General features: G+C 64.6%; 1 protein-coding gene and 1 long non-coding RNA gene across 6 annotated transcripts in view; one reads left to right on the forward strand and one right to left on the reverse strand.

Moving 5' to 3' along the window:
• LOC106979522 (uncharacterized) lies at positions 1-12677 on the forward strand. 3 transcript variants are annotated; one of them, XR_008291610.1, is made up of 5 exons: positions 378-882; positions 1471-1810; positions 1940-3128; positions 3554-4163; positions 11497-12677. It is a non-coding gene; the product is annotated as an uncharacterized LOC106979522 (long non-coding RNA). The 3 variants fall into 3 exon arrangements; XR_008291609.1 differs by having other exon boundaries at positions 1-882; positions 1471-3128; XR_008291611.1 differs by lacking the exon at positions 3554-4163 and having other exon boundaries at positions 1-882; positions 1471-3128.
• The window catches only part of MMP17 (matrix metallopeptidase 17), a 20350-nt gene continuing 7902 nt past the window's right edge, over positions 8120-20567 (reverse strand). For all 3 annotated transcript variants that reach the window (XM_053205927.1, XM_053205928.1, XM_053205930.1), the window contains exons 2-10: positions 19170-19302; positions 18294-18423; positions 17576-17859; positions 17129-17305; positions 15565-15664; positions 14963-15045; positions 14711-14863; positions 9688-9945; positions 8120-9065 (exon numbers count right to left, since the gene is read on the reverse strand). In XM_053205927.1, coding sequence (XP_053061902.1) covers positions 8725-9065; positions 9688-9945; positions 14711-14863; positions 14963-15045; positions 15565-15664; positions 17129-17305; positions 17576-17859; positions 18294-18423; positions 19170-19302 — 1659 coding nt within the window. In that variant the 3' untranslated portion in view covers positions 8120-8724. The remainder of the gene's footprint in view (positions 9066-9687; positions 9946-14710; positions 14864-14962; positions 15046-15564; positions 15665-17128; positions 17306-17575; positions 17860-18293; positions 18424-19169; positions 19303-20567) is intronic.

Raw genomic sequence — 20567 nt, forward strand, 5'->3', positions numbered from 1 at the left:
TTAAAATTTTCTTTTTAAATCTAGGTGCTGTGCATGTGGCTGTGCATTAGACTTTTTCTAAAGGCTGTAAGTTTTCACCACGGAGGGAAGAGAAACACTACGTGTGAGAGATTAAAGAGTACTTCTTGTACATTCCTATATGTTTGCTTTAAACACCTTCTCATTAGGATTCGATACATATAAAATAATGTCGGTAGCACATAGAAAGAGGCATTGTGAGATCATGGACGACCTCAAAGCCGCTGCTGACCCCGCCAGTTCTCTCAGCCCCTCGGAGGTGGTCAGTGCCTCAATTTTGTGTTTATCGTTCCTTTGCTTTAACTCTTAATTCAGGTGTCACTGATCCGCAGTTAGTGCGCTCATCTTTTTACTTTTTTATTTTTTTTAATGTTTATTTACTTTTGAAAGAGAGAGAGACACACACAGCGTGAGTGCAGGAGGGGCAAAGAGAGGGGGAGACACAGAATCCGAAGCGGGCTCCAGGCTCCGAGCTGTCAGCACAGAGCCCGACGCAGGACTGGAACTCACAGACCATGAGATCATGACCTGGGCTGAAGTCGGATGCTTTAACCAACGGAGCCCCCTAGGCGCCCCAGTGCAATGATCCTAAGGATAATTTCACAGACGTGTTCAGTGTAACCAGTGCTCTCTGCAAGACGCAGGGTTTTCCCGGACCCCAGAAGCTCTTGGGTGCCCTCATCCCTCCCTGCCAGAGAACTATCATGGCCTCTTTCTGTGTAGGTGAGGGTTACCTGCTCTTGGGCTTTGGAAAAGTGGGTCGTACGGAGCCCACTGTGCCTGGCGCCTTCCAGAGAGCATCACGTCTGTCAGATGCACCCACGAAGTCGTGTCACTCGCTGGCTGCCGCAAAGCAACGCTCGCGTGTGTGTAATGTGCACCTGTGTGTGTGTGTCTACGCGTGCGTGTGTATGTGGCTGTATTGCTTGTTTCTGAACTTCGGAAAACTGGCATCCGAGCTTCAGGGCGCACGGCCGGAGGCCCCGACGGAAGTGCTCCGTGTGGGGCTCCCGCGCCACCTACAAGCCTGTAAATTGTACGTGGTGGACAGTCACGCAAATCCGTTCTTATCCACCGTGTCCCGCTGATCTCCCCCCTCCACCCCCACGGAAAAACCCAGATTTTCCTCCATGTACTTATCCATTTCAGTGTTTTTTCTAAGTTTATTTATTTTGAGAGAGGGAGAGAGAAAGGGAACGGCAGCAGGGGAGGGGCAGAGAGAGAGGGAGAGAGAATCCCAAGCAGCCTCCGCGACCCCAGCAAAGAGCCCGACTCGGGGCTCGAACCCACAACCCTGGGATGGTAACCTCAGCCCAAATCAAGAGTCAGACGCTCAACCGACTGAGCCCCCCGGGCGCCCCCAAGAGTGCCTTTTAATTTTCTTCTCAACTTTCTAACATCTGCCTGGTTTCCTCCTTGAGCAAAATCTTTAACACCTCTTCGTTTTTATAGCTCTGTGAGTCATGGTTTTCCCTGTTTTGACCGTCTTGTAACGAGAGCACATGTGGCCTTCCGCGCGCTCTCCTCATGGCACGTGGTGTGGACGAGCCCCGTGTCTGCCGCCTCCCATGGCGGCTCGTCAGCCGGGCACCTCCTGTCTCCTCTTCTGTGACGCGTCTACTGTGTCCCGGCCCGCCAGGCCACGATGGAGGAGATCGCCTGGAACACGCCTGGAATGGAGTGGGTGCTAGGCAAACAGCTGCGCGGTGAATGGACGTGCGGAGGTGTGTCTGCCGGACGCACGCGGCCAACACTTCTTGAGGCCTCAGGACCTTTGCTCGGCACCAGGCGGGTAGGAGAGGAAAGCTGAAGGGGCCCTGGGCTGCCAGACGTCTCCAACTCGGGGAGGGGAGGGCAAGGATGGAAGTCCGGTCCTTCTCATGTCTGTCCTCCCCTCTCCTTGTCCTTCTGTCCTGCCCAGAGTGGAAGCCCACAGGCCACTCACAATGGCCCCTTGACGTGCATTTGGAAGAGGAGGCTGGACATCGAAGCCCCTGTTTGGGGTGTGTTGGAGGTGACTGGCCCCTGTGCTGTGCGGGAGGTCCTCCTTGCCGGGCTGCTCACCGTGTCCGTGGGTCCGTGTGCTCGGGTTGTTCTGACCGTGGCACCTGGGGAGGACGGTCCTGGGTCGTCCCTCAGCCCGGTTTCACCCTGCGGACCGAGTGCAGGGCTGCGCGAGACAACACCGGAGTCTGGCCCAGAGAACTGCTTAGCGGATGCCCTGCTTTCCAAACCCCGAGCGCGTGCTCCACCCTGCCCCCGCCGAAAGCCCCTTTGCATCTCCTCTCTGGTTCCCCCGCTGGCAAGTGCTAACTTTGGCACGTGGTCCAGATCAACCTGCGGGAGACGTGGCTTTCACGGGGGTGGCGGCCGAGCCCCCGTCCAGCCCCGGCCCAGCCCCGCTGCCGAGTCCACACCCGGACAGCCCTGGACTGACCCGGGACAGGGCCCATCTCCTCCTCCCTGCTCCTCCCTGGACCAAGGCAGGCCTGCAGGCCCGGGGTCTCAGACCCACTGCCTCAGGAGCTCGGCAGGGGCCTGTGTAGGACCAGGAGGAGCACGGGGACTGCAGAAGCCACTTTAGGCACATTTGCGCTTTTGAGCACCTGGTGCCGATGCGTCCAGGACGGGGGTGGGGGTGCGACTCCTCTGCTCCAGCCTGGGGGCCACACCGGGGACCCCACCCCCCCACCCCAGGCACAGCCACCGGGGCAGCAGGTGGGGAGGGGACGGGGAGGGGGCTCACGGAGTGGGTGAGGAAACACCCCCGCGCACGAACCCCCAGGGGAGGGAAACTGGGGTCTCAGCGAGAATGTGTGCAGAATGTTCACGTCCACGGCCGCTCGCTCTCCGTGGCCAAAAGGAGGGACCCCCCTCCCCCCAACATCGCTGTCCGTCCACGGATGAACAGAGAAACAAAACGTGGCACAGCCCCACGAGGAACAAGGAACGGACTCTGACTCTCTCTGCAGCACCTGGAAAGACACATCACGTGGCAGCAGCAGACACGAAACACCTGCTGTCGTGTGTCTCTGAGCCCAGACACCTGGAGGGAGCAAGTGCACGGGGGACCTGCGGGAACGGGAACGGGTGGCTCAGGACCGGGTCAGGTGAGCGGCCCAGGGCTAAGACTTAGAGGGAGCAGAAGCAAAAGCCACCGGCTCCCAGCCCCTGACTGTTTGAGAGGTGGGAGGGGAAGGCCCAGAGGCGGAGTGGCAGGTGGGGGAGGGGCAGCTGGAGGCTGGCCTTTGGGGCCGGATCCGCGGGAAGAGCAGAGTCCAGCCTGAGCCGGGCAGCTGGGATTGCATCAGGGTCCAAGCTGCCGCGGCCTGGAGCTCCCCGGGCCGTCCTGGGTGACGGAACCCCGGCCACCTCCCGGGCGGTGATGAGGGGCGGCAGATCCCAGGACACACGGACATCCGTGTGTCAGCTCTCAGCCTTGGCTGCCCGTGCAGACCCCTGGGGGCTCTGCTCCTCCTGGGATGCGCCCGGTGCCTGGTTCTGGCACCCGGTCAGCACCCTGTCCCCTTTGCAGGGCACCCAGCGTCCCCGCACGACACCAGCCCGGGACGTGCAGATGTGCACAGAGGTGCCGGTGCCCGAGAAGCAAGCCTCACGATAAATCCGTGCACTGCGTGGACCATCGCAGGGACCTGCCAGTGTCCTTGCCCGTGCCCCCCCCCCCCCCCCCGTTCTGTGGCTGCTCGGTCTCTGAGGCAGGGAGAGCAGTCATATTGCCTCCTTATCATCCCTTCACTTCTCAGTGCATCGAGGCCCCAAGGAAAGCCTGTCAGCAGGGCACCTTCTGGGGGGCCGTTCGCTCCTCGAGCTCTGCCCTCTCCCTGCTCCCTCTTGTGCTGCTCCCAAAAGCCGCTGTGTTACCCTCCCCTTGTCGGCTGGCCCCTCCTGCTGCACCCCCTGACCACAGGGTGCTGGCCTCTCCCGGCCGCAATCCACCCACAGAGGCTTAAAACCATGACGCCAGGGCCCCCCAGCGTCCCTGACGCCTGCTTCCCCTCCCTGGACAACAGATCGAACGATCAATTCATTAAATCGAAGCCATGGCCTGGCCGGGCGGGAGGAGGGACCCCTGCATGTGGCTGAGTCGGCATCTGTCACTTGTACATTCACTCGACAAACATCGGGTAAGCCAGGTACTGTTGTAGGTGTGGGGCCACAGCACGGAAGAGACAGGCCGAATCGTTGTGGTCTAGTAGGAGGAAAGACAGCTGGCCAGACACAGGGGGAATTTATAAATATATAAACGGACCAGGGAGGGGGCGCTCAGAGTGGTGTTGCCGCACGGGTGACGTCAGACACGGAGTTTTGCACGCAGGAGGTGTGCGAGGCGGGAGCAGGCCTGGTGGTCTGGGGTGAGGCTGGACGGAGCGGCCCGGGGAGGGAAGGGGACAGTGAGGGCAGGGCCACCGTGAAGATTCGGGGGTCAGGGCAGGGGCCCGGTCTGGTGGGCGTTCCACAGGCCCCCGTGTCTGCCACGTGGGGAACACAGGCCGGGGTTAGTGCAGTGCAGGGGACCAGTCAGGGCTGCTGGAACATTCCAGGCAGGGCAGAGGTGCACATCCGGGTGTGTCTGGAAGGTGGAGCCGGGACCGCGCACGGACTGGGTGGGAGGTTTGTGAGAAAAGGTGATGAGGCGTCGCCTGAGTACGTGGAAAGTGGCCTGTCCTCTGCCGGGAGGGACAGCCTTGGGGAAGCTCGGGGCCCTGGTTTTTCCCCCGTGATGCTGGAGCTGAATGGCCGGTCAGATCTTCCAAGGTGGGCACGGTGGTTTCCTCGGAATGCAGACGGCACTCGATTGCCCAGGAGAGGTGGGTCTGTCCCCTCCCTTGGCTCAGTGGCCCGAGACCGTGGCAGGAGCCAGCCCACCGACCCCCTGACGAGGTCTCATCACTGGTGCGCTGTGCCCCGGCTCTCGAGGTCTCGCCCTCAGCCCCAGCTGCCACCTGGCCACAAGTCCCGACAGCCACCAGGGGAGGACCGCTCGGCCGCACCCCGGTGACCAGACACAGGACAGAAGTAGATTGGCATCGCTGCTCTAAGCCACAAGCTTTGGGCGGCCTGTCACGGTGTCCTGCCCGGAGAGAGAGCAGCTGGCACCAGGTTCGGTCTGCTTTGCTTTTCTCTCATTTCTCCGGAAGCACCAGGGTCCTGCCACCCTTTGGAGGCTCAGGGAGGGCCACCTGGGCCAGCAGGGGCCCGATTCCCGGCGGGGGCCAGTGGCTGCGACCCACAGGGGCCTGCGGACGCCCTGGGAGCTAGGAGGAGCCGGCCAGCCCTGGTTCTGACTCTGTCACTTGTGCGGGTGCTGGCTCGGTCCCCAGAGCCGTGGAGGAACGTCTGCTCACCATCTTTGGGCCCAGCATCAGGTGCCCCCCCCCCCATCCACACCCACTGGGACACAGGGAGAGCACAGGAGTCGAGCTCACTCTCAGAGCGTGGCTGCCTGGGTTTCGCTCCCAGGCCCCTCGCCCACGGAACTCACTGCCCTGCCCTGAGCCTCAGCCTCCTCTTCTGGAAAGCAGGCGTGACCACACCCCTCCCTTCACGACATCTAGAGGATCCAAATGAGTTTGTGTTTGTATTTGTAAAGTGCGAAATGGGGCCAGAACGATACATTGTGATTACTCCTCGGGGTGACGAGCCTCCCAGAGCTCCCTAAGCCCCCAACCTGCTCCCAGGAAAGTGGGCGGAGAGGGCAAGGTGCAGCTGAGGTCTGAGTCTGGCCTGTGGCCCACGCTCCTGTGTGTTCGCACCGAACGCCGGGGTCCTCGTGGGAAGCCCCGCCCCCAGCGGGATGGCATCTGGGTGGTTAGAGTGGACGCGAGGTCACAGAGGTGGGGCCCCCATGCGACCAGGACTCGCTCTTTCCCGCATGGGCACACCGCAGGGACCCGCTGTCTCGCCGGCACCTGGCCGCAGACCTCCAGCCTTTGCAGCGCGGTCGGGCCCGCCTGCGGTGCTGGCCACACAGCCCGAGCTAAGCCCGTGCCTCAGTTTCCCCCACCGCAAGGTGGGAGCCGGAGCGGCTGTGTCTTGGCCCCTGAAGTCACCCCTGTAGGTGTGTTTTGTAAACTTGCCGCCCATGCTCGCGTGGTCGTCACGGGGACGCCAGCCGGCACCTGGGCCTGGAATGTGCCGTGAGCGCAGCCGTCCTCACCTGGGCCGCCAGTGCCCTGACCTTTCCTGAGGGGTCTCTGGGTCTGTCACACGGCTGCTGGTCGCCTGGGGCGGGGGACAGTTCTCCAGGCAGGACCAGCACAGCCCGCGGTAAAAACAGAGACTGGCTGAGAATCCAGAATTCAACACAAGCCTCCGGATGTCCGAATGGTGATTCCCCTAAAACACAGAGACTGTGCGGGCAGGATCTCCTGGGACCCCTGCTGCTGCTGCTGTGTTCGCGGGACGCAGAACCGGCGGGAAAGTTTTTGGAAAGAGCGTTTGGCTTCAACACAGCAGTAAGACCACCGCCCACACTGAGAGCCTCGTGGACCTGGGTCCAGGCCGCTGTGCACCTGGGGGGCCTGGGGCAGGTGCCCCCAGAGCTGCCGGACCACGAAGGGGGGCCACTGGAGGGGCATCCTCGGTGAGCAGGAGGCAGCTTGTTCCCACCGGAAGGACCGGCAGAGCCCCTCCCAGCTCTGAGGACCAGCTGGCACACACATGGATGGGGACGCAGCCCCATGTGGCCCGGTGGGGGGGGCGGGCAGTGCACCCGCACATCCCCGCATCCGCGTCCTGGTGGGCTCCCCACCTGCCTCTTCTGCTGGGTGTTGGGCAGGGGTGCAGGTGCGGGGCCGGAGGAGCCTGCGCTCTCCTGAGACGTGCAGATATCTGTGCCCCTCCCTAGAGCCAGCGTGTGGGGTTTTGCTCAGAGGGAATTCCCTGTGGGCGGCCCTGTCCTCCTGGGCTCCCCCCACCCCCGCCACCTGACATTCACACCCGCTGCTCCCGCCCTGGCCTGCCTCTTCCCTCTGACTGTACAACCAGCTCCCCCCCTTGTTTCTGCCCCTCCTACTCCGGGCAGCCTTTCTGGGCCCCCAGGAAAGCCATGTCTCACAGGGGTGGGGGGCTAACACTCCCCCCCCCCCCCCCCCGCCCCACAGTGATCTGATCATAGGAGCGGGGCCAGGAATCTGCATTTCCACTAGGCCCAGGTGACGCTGTGTAGGAAGCACTTGCTGTAACCAGGCCCGGTAGGCCCTCCGGGCACCGGCTTCAGGGCCAGTGAGAACCCTGAGACCAGAGGGACCTCCGCTCCCTGCACAGGGCCTAACACCTGGGGCGACAGTGGCTTGCATTAGGCAGGAAAGGGCCGCAGGGGGCTAGGCCTCGGGGCGGGGGAGGGGCAGCTAGGCTGCGGGGCAGGGGGGGCTAGGCCATGCAGGGGAGGGAGGGCTAGGCAGCTGGGGTGGGGGCGTAGGCCGTGGCGGGGGGCTAGGCCGTGGCGGGGGAGGCTAGGTCACAGGGTGGGAGCTAGGCCGCGGGGGGAGGGGGCTAGGCCACAGGCGTAGGGAGCAGGCTAGGCCGTGGGAAAGGCGGTCTCTCCTGGCTGGGCCGCACAGCTCCCAGTCGCTGGATCTCTGGGCGGGAGGGCCGTCCCTGGACCGGCGCCCAACTGCCTCCTTGCACTTCCTGTTGGGAGGCTCCCTGGTTTTGGCAGCTGGCATCCCGGATGCCTCACCGAGAATGGGTGCTGGCGCGTTCTGCACGTCCGCTCTGAGCAGTGCGTGCACGCAGGGAGGGGCTCCGTCGGTGAGCCCCAGGCAAACGTGCCAGAGCCTTGGTCCTAAGACCTGCCCCGGCCCCGCCTGCTGGCAGCAGGCTCATTTCCCCCGCTGGGCCTCAGCTCCCCCATCTGTGAAATGGGTATAAGGACCGAGGGACAGGAGGGTCGGGGGGCGCTGGACGGGTAGGTGTCGGGGATCTCCAGGGGAGGGAGCGAGCGCCACACGGGCCTTCCTGGAAGCCCCCGCCCCTCCAAAGTGCAGTTGCGCCTGGGGCCAGGGCCGCACGGCCCCTCCAGGCCCCAGAGGACCCCCACCCCGCGGCTCCTGCCTGCAGTGCACCAGGGAGCTGAAGCTGGGCTTACGGAGCAGGGAAAGGTCGTGTTTGTTTGAAATGCATCAAGAGACCCCAGCTTGGGGGACTCCTCTGCTTCCCTGTGCAGGCAGCTGCAGGCCCGCAGGGACTGGGGACAAAAGCCCCCGTGGGCGGGAGCACCAGGGGCAGCAGTATGGACGACAGACGGGGCTGGTGGTGCTGGCCGGTGGGGCTGGGGGCAGCGTGGCCACCGAATGCCCTCCCGTCCCCAGCCCTGCGTCCCCTGGCTCATCAGCTGAGTTCTGTGCGATCCAGCTGCCTGCTCGCCGCAGGGCCGCTTCCTGTCCCCAGCCCGGCCTTGACAGAGTGTCCCCAACTCACAGATGGCAGTCAGGCCACTTCGTGGCAGAAAAGGAAGGACAGGCGGTAGGTTGCTTTTCTGCTCTTCTGCGGCTGAGCCGCCCGGGGGCGGCGCCCTCTGCTGGCCTCCTGCCAGTCCGCAGGGGCATGGCCAGGCCGCTGCTCAGGGCCGGCAGTGCGTTCAGATCTGCAAGGCCGGGGCCACTGAGGAACTCTCGGTCCGGGCGCTGCAGGGGTGGGGGCGCTGGTCCTTGCCCTGAGGCCCACTGCGACCCATCGGCTCTGTCACCACAGGCCGGCGGCTGTCAGAGTGCCGGGGGCCGTCGACCACAGCGCAATCAGGGGCAGCAGGAGCGTGGCCGCCAGCAGTGGGCCCGAAGCCCCCGGGGGAGGGGAGGCGGGGGAGGTGCAGGAGCAGACCTCGAAGCCGTCCTCTGAGCGGCTCTGGCCGCGCTGTCCTGGCCGGGCGTGGGCCCCGGCCTCTCCGTCCTCGCCCTCCGGGTCCGCCTGTGGGTCTGTGCAGACCAGCCAGTCCTGCGCTGTGGACCGCGGGTACCCGGGTGCCGCCTCCAGCTCGCCTTCCACCACCTTCCAGTACTCCTTGCCACGGAAGAAGTAGGCAGCACCTGGGGGGGGGGGGAGGGGGCGTGAGCTCCGGGCAGGCCACAGGGCCGACTCAGGCTAGACAGCGGGACGACGAGGGAGCGGCGCTCGAGGCCGCAGCGAAGTGGGAGAACGGCTTACGCCACGGATAGTCTGTCTCGGCCCCAGTGGCCCCTGCAGGCCCCTGGGGCCTCCCACGCCTGGGAAAGCTCGGGGCAGCCGCAGAAAGGCAGGGAGATAGACAGGATGACCTCTCGGTTTCTCTCCCTACGGGATGTTAAGTGAGGCCCTACTATGTGCCTGGCTGTTCTAGGTGTTGGGGATGTAGCTTTGGAAACAGAACAGCAGGGGGCATCTGGCCCCCCCAGAGCGGGCCCTGTAAGGAGGGAGATGCATGCTACCCTTTGCCGGGCAGGGTCGTGCTGTTTGGGCTGGAAGCACGTGAGGGAGGGGGCGTGCAGATGTCTGGACGGTGTCTGCAGGATGCAGGGCAGGTGCAAAGGCCCAGGGGCGCGTGAGACGCAGCAGGAGGCCTATGGCGGTGGGGGGCCCACGTGCGCGCAGCGGCTCCCGGGGGATCCTCCCAGTGAGCCCGCTGTGACCCCCGTTCCCCAGGTGGGGAGCCTGAGGCTGCACGGGGCTCACCGTCGGACCAGCGCATGGCGTCGTCGAGCGTGCTGGGGATGCCCCTCCACGGGGGGCTCCGGGCGGGGTGGCCGGGGTCCATGCGCCGTGTGTGCTCATCAAAGCGCCAGTACAGCTGGTCCTTAAAGAAATAAGTCTTGTCATTGTGGGCCCAGGAGAAGGCAGCGTCGACGCCGCCCGGCGGGAGGCCGAAGTCTGAGACGGGCCGCGGGTATCCTTCCTCTACGTTATTGTCCTTAAATACCCAGTATCTGTCTCCTGGGGGTGAGAGAGAGGGCCGTGGGCCAGAGCTCGGCCCGCCCCGCGGGGCGGACGCTCCAGCCCTTCCTCTCCCCGCCCGGCCCCCCCGGTGCAACCGCCCCCCACCCCGGGGTCCTCATGAGCATTTACTGAGCACCTATTGTGTGCCTGGCACGGGCTCGGCCCACCTGCCAGCAGCCTGAGAAGCCAGGTTCTCACCAGGCACCCGCCATAAGGACAGGGAATGGGGTCACCAGCCAGCCCGCGGGAGGCCGCTCTGCTCAGTCGCGCCTCACCCACTCCTGCGACAGGCGGGCCGGGGTGTCCTCACGGGCAGGGCAGGAAGGGCACTCGTCAGGGCCGTAAGTGGACGCATGCGTGCGCACCTTTGTCAGACTTCACACAGAAGCAAAATGTTTAGAAATCACCAAGAACTTCAAATCCATATGTAAAAATTAAAAAAAAAACAAAACAGTTTAAGATATAAGGAGGAGGAGGAGGAGGGGGAGGAGGAGGAGGAGGGGGAGGAAGAGGAGGAGGGGGAGGAAGAGGAGGGGGGAGGAAGAGGAGGAGGGGGAGAAGAACAAGGAGGGAGGAGGGAGGAGAAAGAGGAGGAGGAGGGAGGAGACAGAGGAGGAGGAGGAAAAGGAGGAGGAAGGGGGAGGAGGAGGGAGAAGGGGGGAGGAGGAGGAGAAGGGAGAGAAGAGGGGGAGGAGGAGGGGGAGGAAGAGGAGGTGGAGGGGGGAGGAGGAGGAGGGAGAAGGGGGAGGGGAGGGGGGGAGGAGGAGGGGGAGGAAGAGGAGGAGGAGGGGGAGGAAGAGGAGGAGGGGGAGGAAAAGGAGGAGGAGGGGGAGGAAGAGGAGGAGGGGGAGGAAGAGGAGGGGGGAGGAAGAGGAGGAGGGGGAGAAGAACAAGGAGGGAGGAGGGAGGAGAAAGAGGAGGAGGAGGGAGGAGACAGAGGAGGAGGAGGAAAAGGAGGAGGAAGGGGGAGGAGGAGGGAGAAGGGGAGGAGGAGGGAGAAGGGGGAGGAGGAGGGAGAAGGGGGAGGAGGAGGGAGAAGGGAGAGAAGAGGGGGAGGAGGAGGAGGGGGAGGAAGAGGAGGAAGGAGGAAAAGGAGGAGGAGGGGAGGAGGGGGAGGATGAGGAGCAGGGACGAGGGAAGAGAAAGAGGAGGAGGAGGGAGGAGACAGAGGAGGAGGAGGAAGAGGAGGTGGAGGGGGGAGGAGGAGGAGGGAGAAGGGGGAGGGGAGGGGGAGGAGGAGGAGGGGGAGGAAGAGGAGGAGGAGGGGGAGGAAGAGGAGGAGGGGGAGGGGAAGGAAAAGGAGGAGGAGGGGGAGGAAGAGGAGGAGGAGAGGAGGGGGAGGAGGAGAACGTTTAAAAGCGTTTTGCCAGAAGGGCGCCTGGGGGGCTCAGTCAGTTAACCATCCAAATCTTCAGCTCAGGTCACGATCTCAAGGTTTGTGAGTCCAAGCCCCACGTCGGGCTCTGCGCTGACAGCGTGGAGCCTGCTGGGGATTCTCCCTGCCCCTCCCCTGCATGCTCTCTCTCTAAATAAACTTTTTATAAAAAGTCTTTTGCCAGACAAAGAGTTGGAACGGACATTTCTCGGAGGAAGACATTTGAACGGCCGACAGACAAATGAACAGATGCTCAACCTCACTAATTAGGGAAACACGAATCCAAACCCCATGAGACACCATCCGATGCCCATCAGGATGGCCACTATCAAAAGACCCGAAAACACCCAGTGCTGGCGAGGATGTGGAGAAGGGGAGGCCTGTTCCGCCGCTGCTGGGAAGGCGAGCCGGTGGGAGACAGCGTGGAGGGTCCTCAGAGTCGAACACAGAGGGCCCACTCGCCCCCTTCTGGGTCGGTACACGGAGCCGAAGGCAGGGTCTCAAAGGTACTCGCGCACCCGTGTTCACAGCAGTGCTGTTCACGGCAGCCAAGACGTGGGAGCCACCCAAGTGACCACGGTGCACGATGGCTAAGCGAGACGTGGTCCATCCAGACGATGGAATGGCATTCGGCCTTGGAAAGGAAGGACGTGCGGCCCCCTGCCACGGCACACACGTGGACCTTGAGGGCACGACGCTACGGGAAACGAGCCGTCCCAAGGGACAAGCCTTGTAGGACCGCACGCGTCTGAGGCACCCGGCCAGATCCACGGAAAGTAGACGGTGGGCGCCAGGGGCTGGGGGGCTGGGGGGCAGCTTCCGTTCGGAAAGATGGACAAGTCCTGACGGCGGACGGTGGTGGTGGCTCCGCGCGGCGTGAAGGTGCCTAACGCCTCCGATCTGTGCGCTTAGAAGTGCTCACGACGGTAGCTTCTCATGTTGTGTTTTTGCCATGATTAAAAGTAAACATAATTTTTTAAGAATCCTTTCCCAGAGACCGGGAACGGCAGACGTGCCCGAGAAGGGGCAGGGTGAAGCAAAAGTGAGCCCGCACAACGGGCCCCAGACGGCCGAGACAGGGCGCAGGCGTGCCCACAAAGCAAGGGGCAGGAGAGGTCAACCTCTCCCCGCGACGCGAGGAGCCGGTGACCTTAGAGGGGAGAAAATCTCGCAGATGCGCGGCCTGGGGGGGGCAGGGCACAGCGCCAGACAGATGACGCCTCGGGCAGGGCAGCTCGGAGCGCGTCCCTCTGGGACGGTCCTGCTGAACGTGCAAAACCAGAACCTGCTGGGGAGAAGCTGCCAGGTGACGTGCCCGAGGGGCGCCGGCCCGGACGCTCCAGACGCGCCCGGGGTGTGTGGGGGGGGGGGGGGCAGACGCGGTGGGAAGGCTCCGGCGTGTGCCACCCCCTCTTTGACCAGCAGGGGCATAAACCGTCCGCGGGAAATGAGGAAGCGAGCAGAGCGGAAGGCTGACAGGGGGCGAGCCCGCGGCCTTCAGGTCCTGCTTTCGCAGCTTTCCTGGAAGCCGGACGTTATTTTTCAAAACACAGGTTTGAGGACCGAGGAGACTCTGTGTAGAGACAGGAAGGAATCTCCAAGATCTGTCACGTGAGAAGAGGGGAGGCCGGCGCGCACAGTAGGCGGGAGAGAGAGGAGGGAGTTGGGAGGAGGGAGGAGGGAGGAGGGAGGAGGGAGGGCACGCACACACACACACCGCCTACTTGGCGGACGGTCCCTCTGAAAGGCGGTGCCCCGCGGGGCTAAGTCAGGTGCGGGTGGCTCCCGAATGTAACAGATCGGCTAGGACGTGCGCCGTTCTTCCTGTTTTGCTTTTTGGTGAACGTTGAAATCACGGCTGCCGCCTCCAGGGAGCCCTCCCGTGTGCCAGGCTCCCGATGGCCACTCGGCCCGAGGATGGGGACTCTGGGGGGACCACACCCACCGGAGGCAGCGGTGACTGACAGGTGCCCCACCTGGACCAGGGGCTGGCAGGTGACGTGAACGAGCTCAAAAAACACGCAGAACATTCTTGCCTCCTCAAAGAGGTACGGTCGCCCCAATTTTGTTCAGAGCTGCTGCAGGTTGAGCAATGCTCCCCCAAATTCACATCCGCCTGAACCTCAGAATCTGACTTGTTTAGAAACAGGGTCTTTGCCGCGAGATTAGTTAAGAGGAAGTCATGTGGGAGTGGGGGGGCGGGGGAGGGCGCATCCGCTGACTGGTGTCCTTCTACAAAGAGGACGCACAGACCCGAGGCCCACGGAGAGGAGCAGCCCGATGAGACACAGGCAGGGGCGGGAGGGGCCCGGCACCTTGATCTGGGGCATGTGGCCCCCGGCCGAGAGAACGAACCTGTTGCTTCACACCCCCCAATTTGTACTTTGCGACCGAAGCCCGAAAACACAAGTGCCAGCTCGTGCCTCAGCGTCCCTGCCCTCCGCACGGGATGCGCGTAGGGGGCGGGCTGTGAGGGCTTCCCTGGAAGGGGCGCCAGGCCGCATCTGTTCCAGCACAGGCGGGGCGGGGCGAGGGGGGGGGCGGCACTCCGAGACTCCGATGCAGGAGCCGTGGGCGGATGTTGCAAAATAACCCAAACCCAGAAGATGACACCGAGCGGGTCCCAACCCCGGGACTGTGGCCTCGGGCAGCGGCCCTGGAGCCAGCAGGGGCCCCGGGACCTGGGAAGCCCGGTCCAGGGCAGCAGGCGTGACCGGGAAGGCTCACAGCCCCCGAGGCACCCACAGGTGCAGGCACGCCGCCCCCACACAGACAGCAACACCCGCCAGCCCAGGTCCCCGCGTCTCGTCCCGCCCCCACAAGACCGCACCCCCCCAACCCCCAGCCCAGGGAGCGGGTGTGGAAGGTGCAGTGACGCCCTCTCCCAACAGACCCGCCATCCTGGACAGACACGTGGGAGCTGCGCGTGGCTCCATGCATCGAGGATAAGTCCTGTTCCTTCCCTCAGGTGTTGACCTGCCCTTCTGTCCTCGCTCACCCTCCCTCCGCCCCCTTGGCCGCTCTGTTCTTGCCCCGGGGCCTTTGCACTGGCAGCTCCCTCTGGCTGGAGCACGTTCCCTCAGCCCTAACTGAAACTAACTTCCTCATTCACGCAGGTGCTCGTCGTCGTGTGCGCCCTGTGGGAACAGGGCGGGGACCTTTGTCTGTTTTGCCCGCCGTGTACCTGCAGCGCCTACCGCGGTGCGGAGGACACAGTAGGTGCTCAGTAAGCGTGCATCGGTGGCGTGCCCAAAGGAGTGGGCCGGCCCCTGCTCTGTGCTTGGAGCAAACCACAGGCCGGGCCTCCGGGGCAGAGGCGGGCTGGGGGGGGGGGGGGGCGCCCACCAGCAGAGACTCAGGCGGAGCACCCGGGCGGGGCCCGCCCACCTTTGAAGAAGACGATCTTGTGGTCGCTGGTGCGCTCGAACACGGCGTCCACGCCGTCCAGGTGCAGCGGAAGGCCCCGCCAGAAGCGGTGCATCTGCGCGGGCTGCAGCGACACCAGGTGCCCGTCCCGGGTCAGCCGCCAGAAGTACCTGCCTGGGGGCACGGAGAGGGGGTGGGACTGCAGGGGGCAGGTCTGGGGCCCGGAGCTGCCCTTCCATCCGGTAGCCACTCACTGGACCGGGTGGGGGTTACCTTTGAAGAAAAAGGCCTCGCCGCGGATCTGGGCCACCGCGTCAAAGTCAGTGCTGCAGCGGAGAGGCACGTCCTTCCTGGGTCTGGGGGCAGAGAGCAGGGGGAGGGCTGGAGGAGGGGGCTGGGGCAGTGAACAGGGGGAGGGGAGGGGAGGGTGGGGGCTGGGGGGGCTGGGGGGAGCCTCCGTTCCTGAGCCACTCTGGGGGAGTAGGGCTTCACAAGCCCCAGAAGGACCTCCCTTAAGGAGACCCCGCCCCACCCCCGTCATTTGCTGCAGGCTCAGAGACAGTTGCATTCTGGTTTGTCAACTATACGCCAAGTAATAAAAATCAAAGCCCGAATCCCTTTTGCGCCATCCAGAGTGGCCGACACAGAGCACGGAGCGAGCGGACATCAGGAGCATCTGGACAGACAGACGTTCTCGCGCACGGGGCGCAGGTCGGGGACAAAGGGCGGGCGGGTGTCCTTCCGCCGTCCGGAGGAGTGTAAGGAAGGCAGGGTGGCTCAGGGCTTAGCCCCGGGAGCACCGGGAGTCCAGGCCCCTGAGCCATGGCTGGGGGAGGTGCTGGCCACAGCGTGTAGGGCAGGGGCCCACGGCTTACGGGGTGCCGGACCGGTTGTTGGGGGGCTCTGGCGGGAGGGGAGGCTCCTCGGGCTCTGGGGTGTCCGGCTGTGCCGTGGGGGACACGGACTCCCGCACGCCTGTGGGGACAGGAGGCTGCGCTGAACCCGGCAGGGCCCCCCTCCCTTCCCGGGACCCCCGACGCGGAGCTGTGGGCCCTGCACGTGCACCAGAGCCACAGCATCACAGCCCGAGGGGGAGACACAGGGGTCCCCGCGACCCCTCCTTAACCTCCAGGGGCTCAATGAGTGTTGCCCCCCACCCCAGACCTCCTCCCGGGTGCAGACCCCAGAGAACCAAGGACAGGCGTGCAAACCAAAACTCGTCTGAATGTGCACAGTAGCCAGAGGTGGAAACAATGCACATGTCCACCCACGAGGGGACAAACAGAATCTTTGGTCATAAAGAGAAAGGAAGCGTGGACCTGGGGCGTGGACAGGGCGCTCGGTGAGAGCAGCTGGGCACAAGAGGGCCCACGGCGTGTGGTCCCAGTTGCACGAACCGTCCAGAAAGGGCACAGCCGTGGACGTGGACAGAAGGGAGGTCAGTGGCTGCCAGGCAGTGTGGGGGGGTGACCGCTGATGGCCGTGGGGTCTCCTTTGGTGGGGGGTGGTGACAAGTGTTGTGGAACCATGCAGAAGGGGCAGATACACAACCCTGCGAACGTGGCCAATGCCACCGGCCTGTACTCGTCAAAGGGGTTAACATGGTAGGTTTTACTCTAGTAGGAAAGTGCCCATGTCAGAGCCTGGTGGACACCGGGGCGCTCACAACAGCAGGGGAGGGGGGTTAGGAGAGGTGGAAAGTATGCTGGTACCCTGGGGTTGTGGCGGGCACCTGGGGGTCGTGGGGGGCACCTGGGGGTCGTGGGGGGCATCTGGGGGTCATGGGGGGGAAGACTGGGGTCATGAGGGGCAGACTTGGGTATAGGGGGCACCCGGGGGTCATGGGGGGCACCCGGGGGTCGGGGCAGGGACATGGGAACCACGGGGATGTCACCACTACCTGCACCCCAGGCCCACGCCTGCTCCCTGATGGGGCCTCCTTCTATGCAAGTGCCTGATGCGTCCCCAGCACAGCAGGTCCCCGAGCTCTGGGTTCAGTCCTGGCTCTGTCGGCCGCCAGGGTGCCCCCCGGCCTCAGCCTTCCCATCTCTAAGTAGGGACAGCAGGTCCGACCTCCCGGGCCATAAAGACTGGACGCCTCAGTGCACGTATGTACTTTGCACGGGCCGGGGGCAAGTCCGTGCCAGTTGCCACAAGCTGAAGCTACCCGGGGGCCGGACGGGGATCCTGCCCTGTTCTGAGGCCCTGTTCAAAGGCCTGCAGGGCGCCTGCAGCCCGGGGCCCCCCGCGAAAGACCACCCGTTTGTTCGTCCCACACACGTCAGGGAGCCGCTCGGGCCACGCGAGGCCTGGACGCTGAGCTCAGGGAGACGAGCAGGACAGAAAGAGCCATCCCGTGGGGTCCTGGGGCCGGGGAGCCCCACGTTTCTGGCTCCGTCCCCAGGGTGACCCGGGCCCGGCTCTGGGGGGCGGACTCACCGTACAGCTGCCAGACGCGCACCCTGTCCTCGTAGGGGAGCCTGTAGTGTAGAGGGTCGCCCACGGGGCCCTGGTAGTACGGCTGCATGATGGAGCTCGTGGCCGCCACGTGGCTCAGCCCAATGGCGTGGCCAAACTCATGGACGGCCACTGCGAACAGGTCCATATCGTGGGTGTCTGGGAACACAGGGAGCCGGGGGGTCAGGGGAGGGACGGCCAGGATGACCGGAGGGGGCTGGCTCGCGTGCGCAGGCCGGGCACCCGCGGGGAGGGGGCGTGAGGTGACCGGCGTTCCCGTCACGCTGGAGGCCCGGGTCCTCGACGGGCCGGTTCCATGCAGTTAGTGCCGAGGCCCCGGCGGGGGGGGGGGGGGGGGGTGTCACTGCTGGTCCCTGAGGCCCGAGTGGGAGGGGGGCCCCCGGGACCTGTGGCCTCAGCCCCACGCACCTGGGGAGCGGAAGGCCCAGGACTCATCGTCATCGAAATGGGCGTCCCCCGCGGAGAGCTGGTCGCCGGGGAGGAAGGCGTGGGCCACCGCGCCACCCGGGCCGTCGAAGGGGTAGGCGTCGTTGTGGTCGGCCTTGGAGAAGTCGATCTGGATGTCCGCGGCACTGCCTGCCACCTCGTGGAAGTTGAGGGGTGTGATGTCGCTCCAGACTTTGAGGGCGTAGTGCATGAGGGCGCGCACGGTGTCCCGGCCCAGGGGCGAGTCCCGCGGGAACGTGCGGACCCTAGGGCGGGCGGGGTCAGAGCCTGGGGTCTGGCCGGCCGGCGCCCCCTCCCCAGGGTTACCCAGCCCGCCGGGGACCGTATCTGGAAACAGGGTTTTGCAGACGATGTTAAGGTAAAGGTTGAGACAAGGCCACACAGGCAGGCGGGGCGGTGGCCGCGTGGGGGGAGGGGAGGCTGGGACCACAGCAGCAGCCCTGGAGCCGAGAGGCTGGGGGCGGGTTCTCCCCTCCCCTCCCCGCCGCTGAGCCTCAGAAGCGGCGGCCCCTTGACCCTCGGACCTCCGACTCCGGGCCTCCAGCGCTGAGGACCGACCCCCCGTCTTGCTGGGCCCGGCCGTGGGCGCTGGTTTGGGCGGGCCCCCAGGAAAGGGGACCAGGACGGTCCGGGCAGGGCCGCCCCCCTCCCCACCCCCCGCCCCCCGCCCCCCGCCCACCTCCATGACAGGCTCCTCCGGTTCCACGTGGTGGGAGCCGGAGCCTGGCGCCTCCTTCGGGTCGGGGCCGCAGCTGGGAGGTCGGGGAGGGAACACCGAGGGGTTTTCATCAGCGCCAGGGTGGCCTCGTCTGCGGGGGAGGGTGGGGTCAGGTCCCCTAGAGGTGGCACCGGGCTCAGGCCCCACGCTCTGCTCCCCGGGGACCGGGTCGGGTGGGGGCGGGGCCTCACTGCCAGGCGTGCGTGCAGGACTGCAGGACGAGGACAGGGGTCGCTCGGAGCACGTGTGAACTACGACAGGGCCTGGACCGGTCAGGTCGGCCACTGGCGGGGCCCTGGCCAGGCGGGCACGGCTCGGCCCCGATCTGCGTCTGGTATCCCGGGACCCACACCTGACCAGCTCTGTGGTGACACGGGCGTGTCCACCTCTGCAGAGGCCCGGGGACAGCTGTGATCCGTCAGCCCCCAGGAGGGCCTCCACAAAACCGGAATGTGCCCCCAACGCGTGAAAAGCAGGGCGCTCACATAAACACCCCAGGTTTCTGGTTTCCCGTGGAAAGCTGGCGGTTTCGGCAGCACAGATCCGCCGCTTCCAGGGGACAAGATTCAGTGGGGACCGAGGGTGGGCTTAAGTGCAGACCGCGTAGTGGGGGAGGTGGGTCTGGGTGCAATGGACACACACGCGCCCATCACTGTGCCCACATTCAGGGGCGGGGCGTGCTGACAGGGTCCCACGTGGCAAGAATCCTTGGTCCTGCCCCCAGAGACAGCGGGGACCCGTCCCTAACCACACCCCCACAGAGGGCCCCCGGAGCGGGGGAGTTAGGGGAAACCAGGCTCCCGGAGCGCCCATCCCCCGTGCCCCTAGAGGACTGACCTAGGATGCCGGTGGTCTCCAGGCCCCCGAACCGCTGCATGGCGGCGATGGCCTTGGACACCTCCTCCTGTGTCTGCAGCTGGCCTGTTGTGGGGTCGGCTGGGGGCAGGTAGCCAAATCTGCTCAGCCACTCCTGAGAGGAGAGAGCAGGGTGAGCGGCGGAGTGGGTGGGGGGGAGGGCTCAGCCCCACAAGAAGAGCTATGGGCCCTTGAGGTGAGGGGCAGGCCTCTCCCAGCCCTGATCAACACCACCCTGGCCCCAGCCCCCCATTAGCCCACAAGGCACCTCGTGTTCCTTCTTTAAGTTACTTTACGGGCCGATGCCGGAGAAGCGCCTGAATAAACATGATGCCTCTTAGAAGGGGTGAGCTTGAGCAGTGCACAACCTGTACGACTGCTCACAGCAGCCTGCCCCACCTCACTTCTCTTGAGCCAGGAGATGCCCAGGGGACACTTAAGAAAGTGAAATTCTACAAAGGTTACTACATGTGGCATGGACCAAATTCAGGCCCTTGGGAGGCAAGAGTCGAAGACCTAAGGTCTGAAACCCACACTGAGAAGAGCATAGCCTCAGGCTCCGGTGTTAGGACTCTGGTCACGAGCTGCACATTCACAGCATGTAAGAGCCCAGACTCTGAGGCCACTTGCTGTGCATTTGCACTCAAGCCCTCTGGGCTGATTCCCCGCCTGGGAATGTGAGCACAAAATGAGTCAGAGTGTGGAAAATGCCCCGTCAGCACCTGACACAGGTGTTGGATGAAGCACGCCGTGGCACCGTCAGGGGACGGCTCTGCCCGAAAGCGCCCTGGTCGGGGTTCCCTGAGCCAAGCAGGAGGCAGGAAGCAAGGCGACCCTTCAGCACGGACACAAGTACAGCCCCGTCTCAAGCCCCAGTCACCTCTACCATCCGTGCGGGGCCCTAGGAGACAGGGAGGCGCTGCTGCCCTTGTTCGGGGGGAGTCCCCCCTTGGGGTTCAGTGTCTTGAACAGCCAACTGGTGCTCATGCCCACTTCCTGGGCTGTGTGACAATCCCACGATAGCGCCTGGGCCATGTGGACACTGGGGGGACTCACCAGGCAGGGGGACGGGGGAACCCAGCGGCGGGTGGAAGGCAAGGTCCGGGATTCCTGAGCCCTGCCCTTCCCAGGCCTGTGGCTCCAAGATACCCGCTTACAGGCTTGTTTGTGTTTTGGTAGATGTTTAAAAAACCCTCTCGATTCGTTTATGCTACTGCAGGCCCCTCGGAAGCGTCTGAGTTTGTAGCCCTGGCCAGGAGGCTCCCTGCTCAGAGGGGGGGCCTAGCTCAGTGGAAGGGGGTTCACCCTCCTGGAGTTCCCAGGGGCTTCAATTGACCAGAAGCTGCCACCTTGATGATTTGCATACAATTTGCATACACC

Source organism: Acinonyx jubatus, chromosome D3, assembly GCF_027475565.1.
Source record: "Acinonyx jubatus isolate Ajub_Pintada_27869175 chromosome D3, VMU_Ajub_asm_v1.0, whole genome shotgun sequence".
Classification (NCBI taxonomy): Eukaryota; Metazoa; Chordata; class Mammalia; order Carnivora; family Felidae; genus Acinonyx; species Acinonyx jubatus.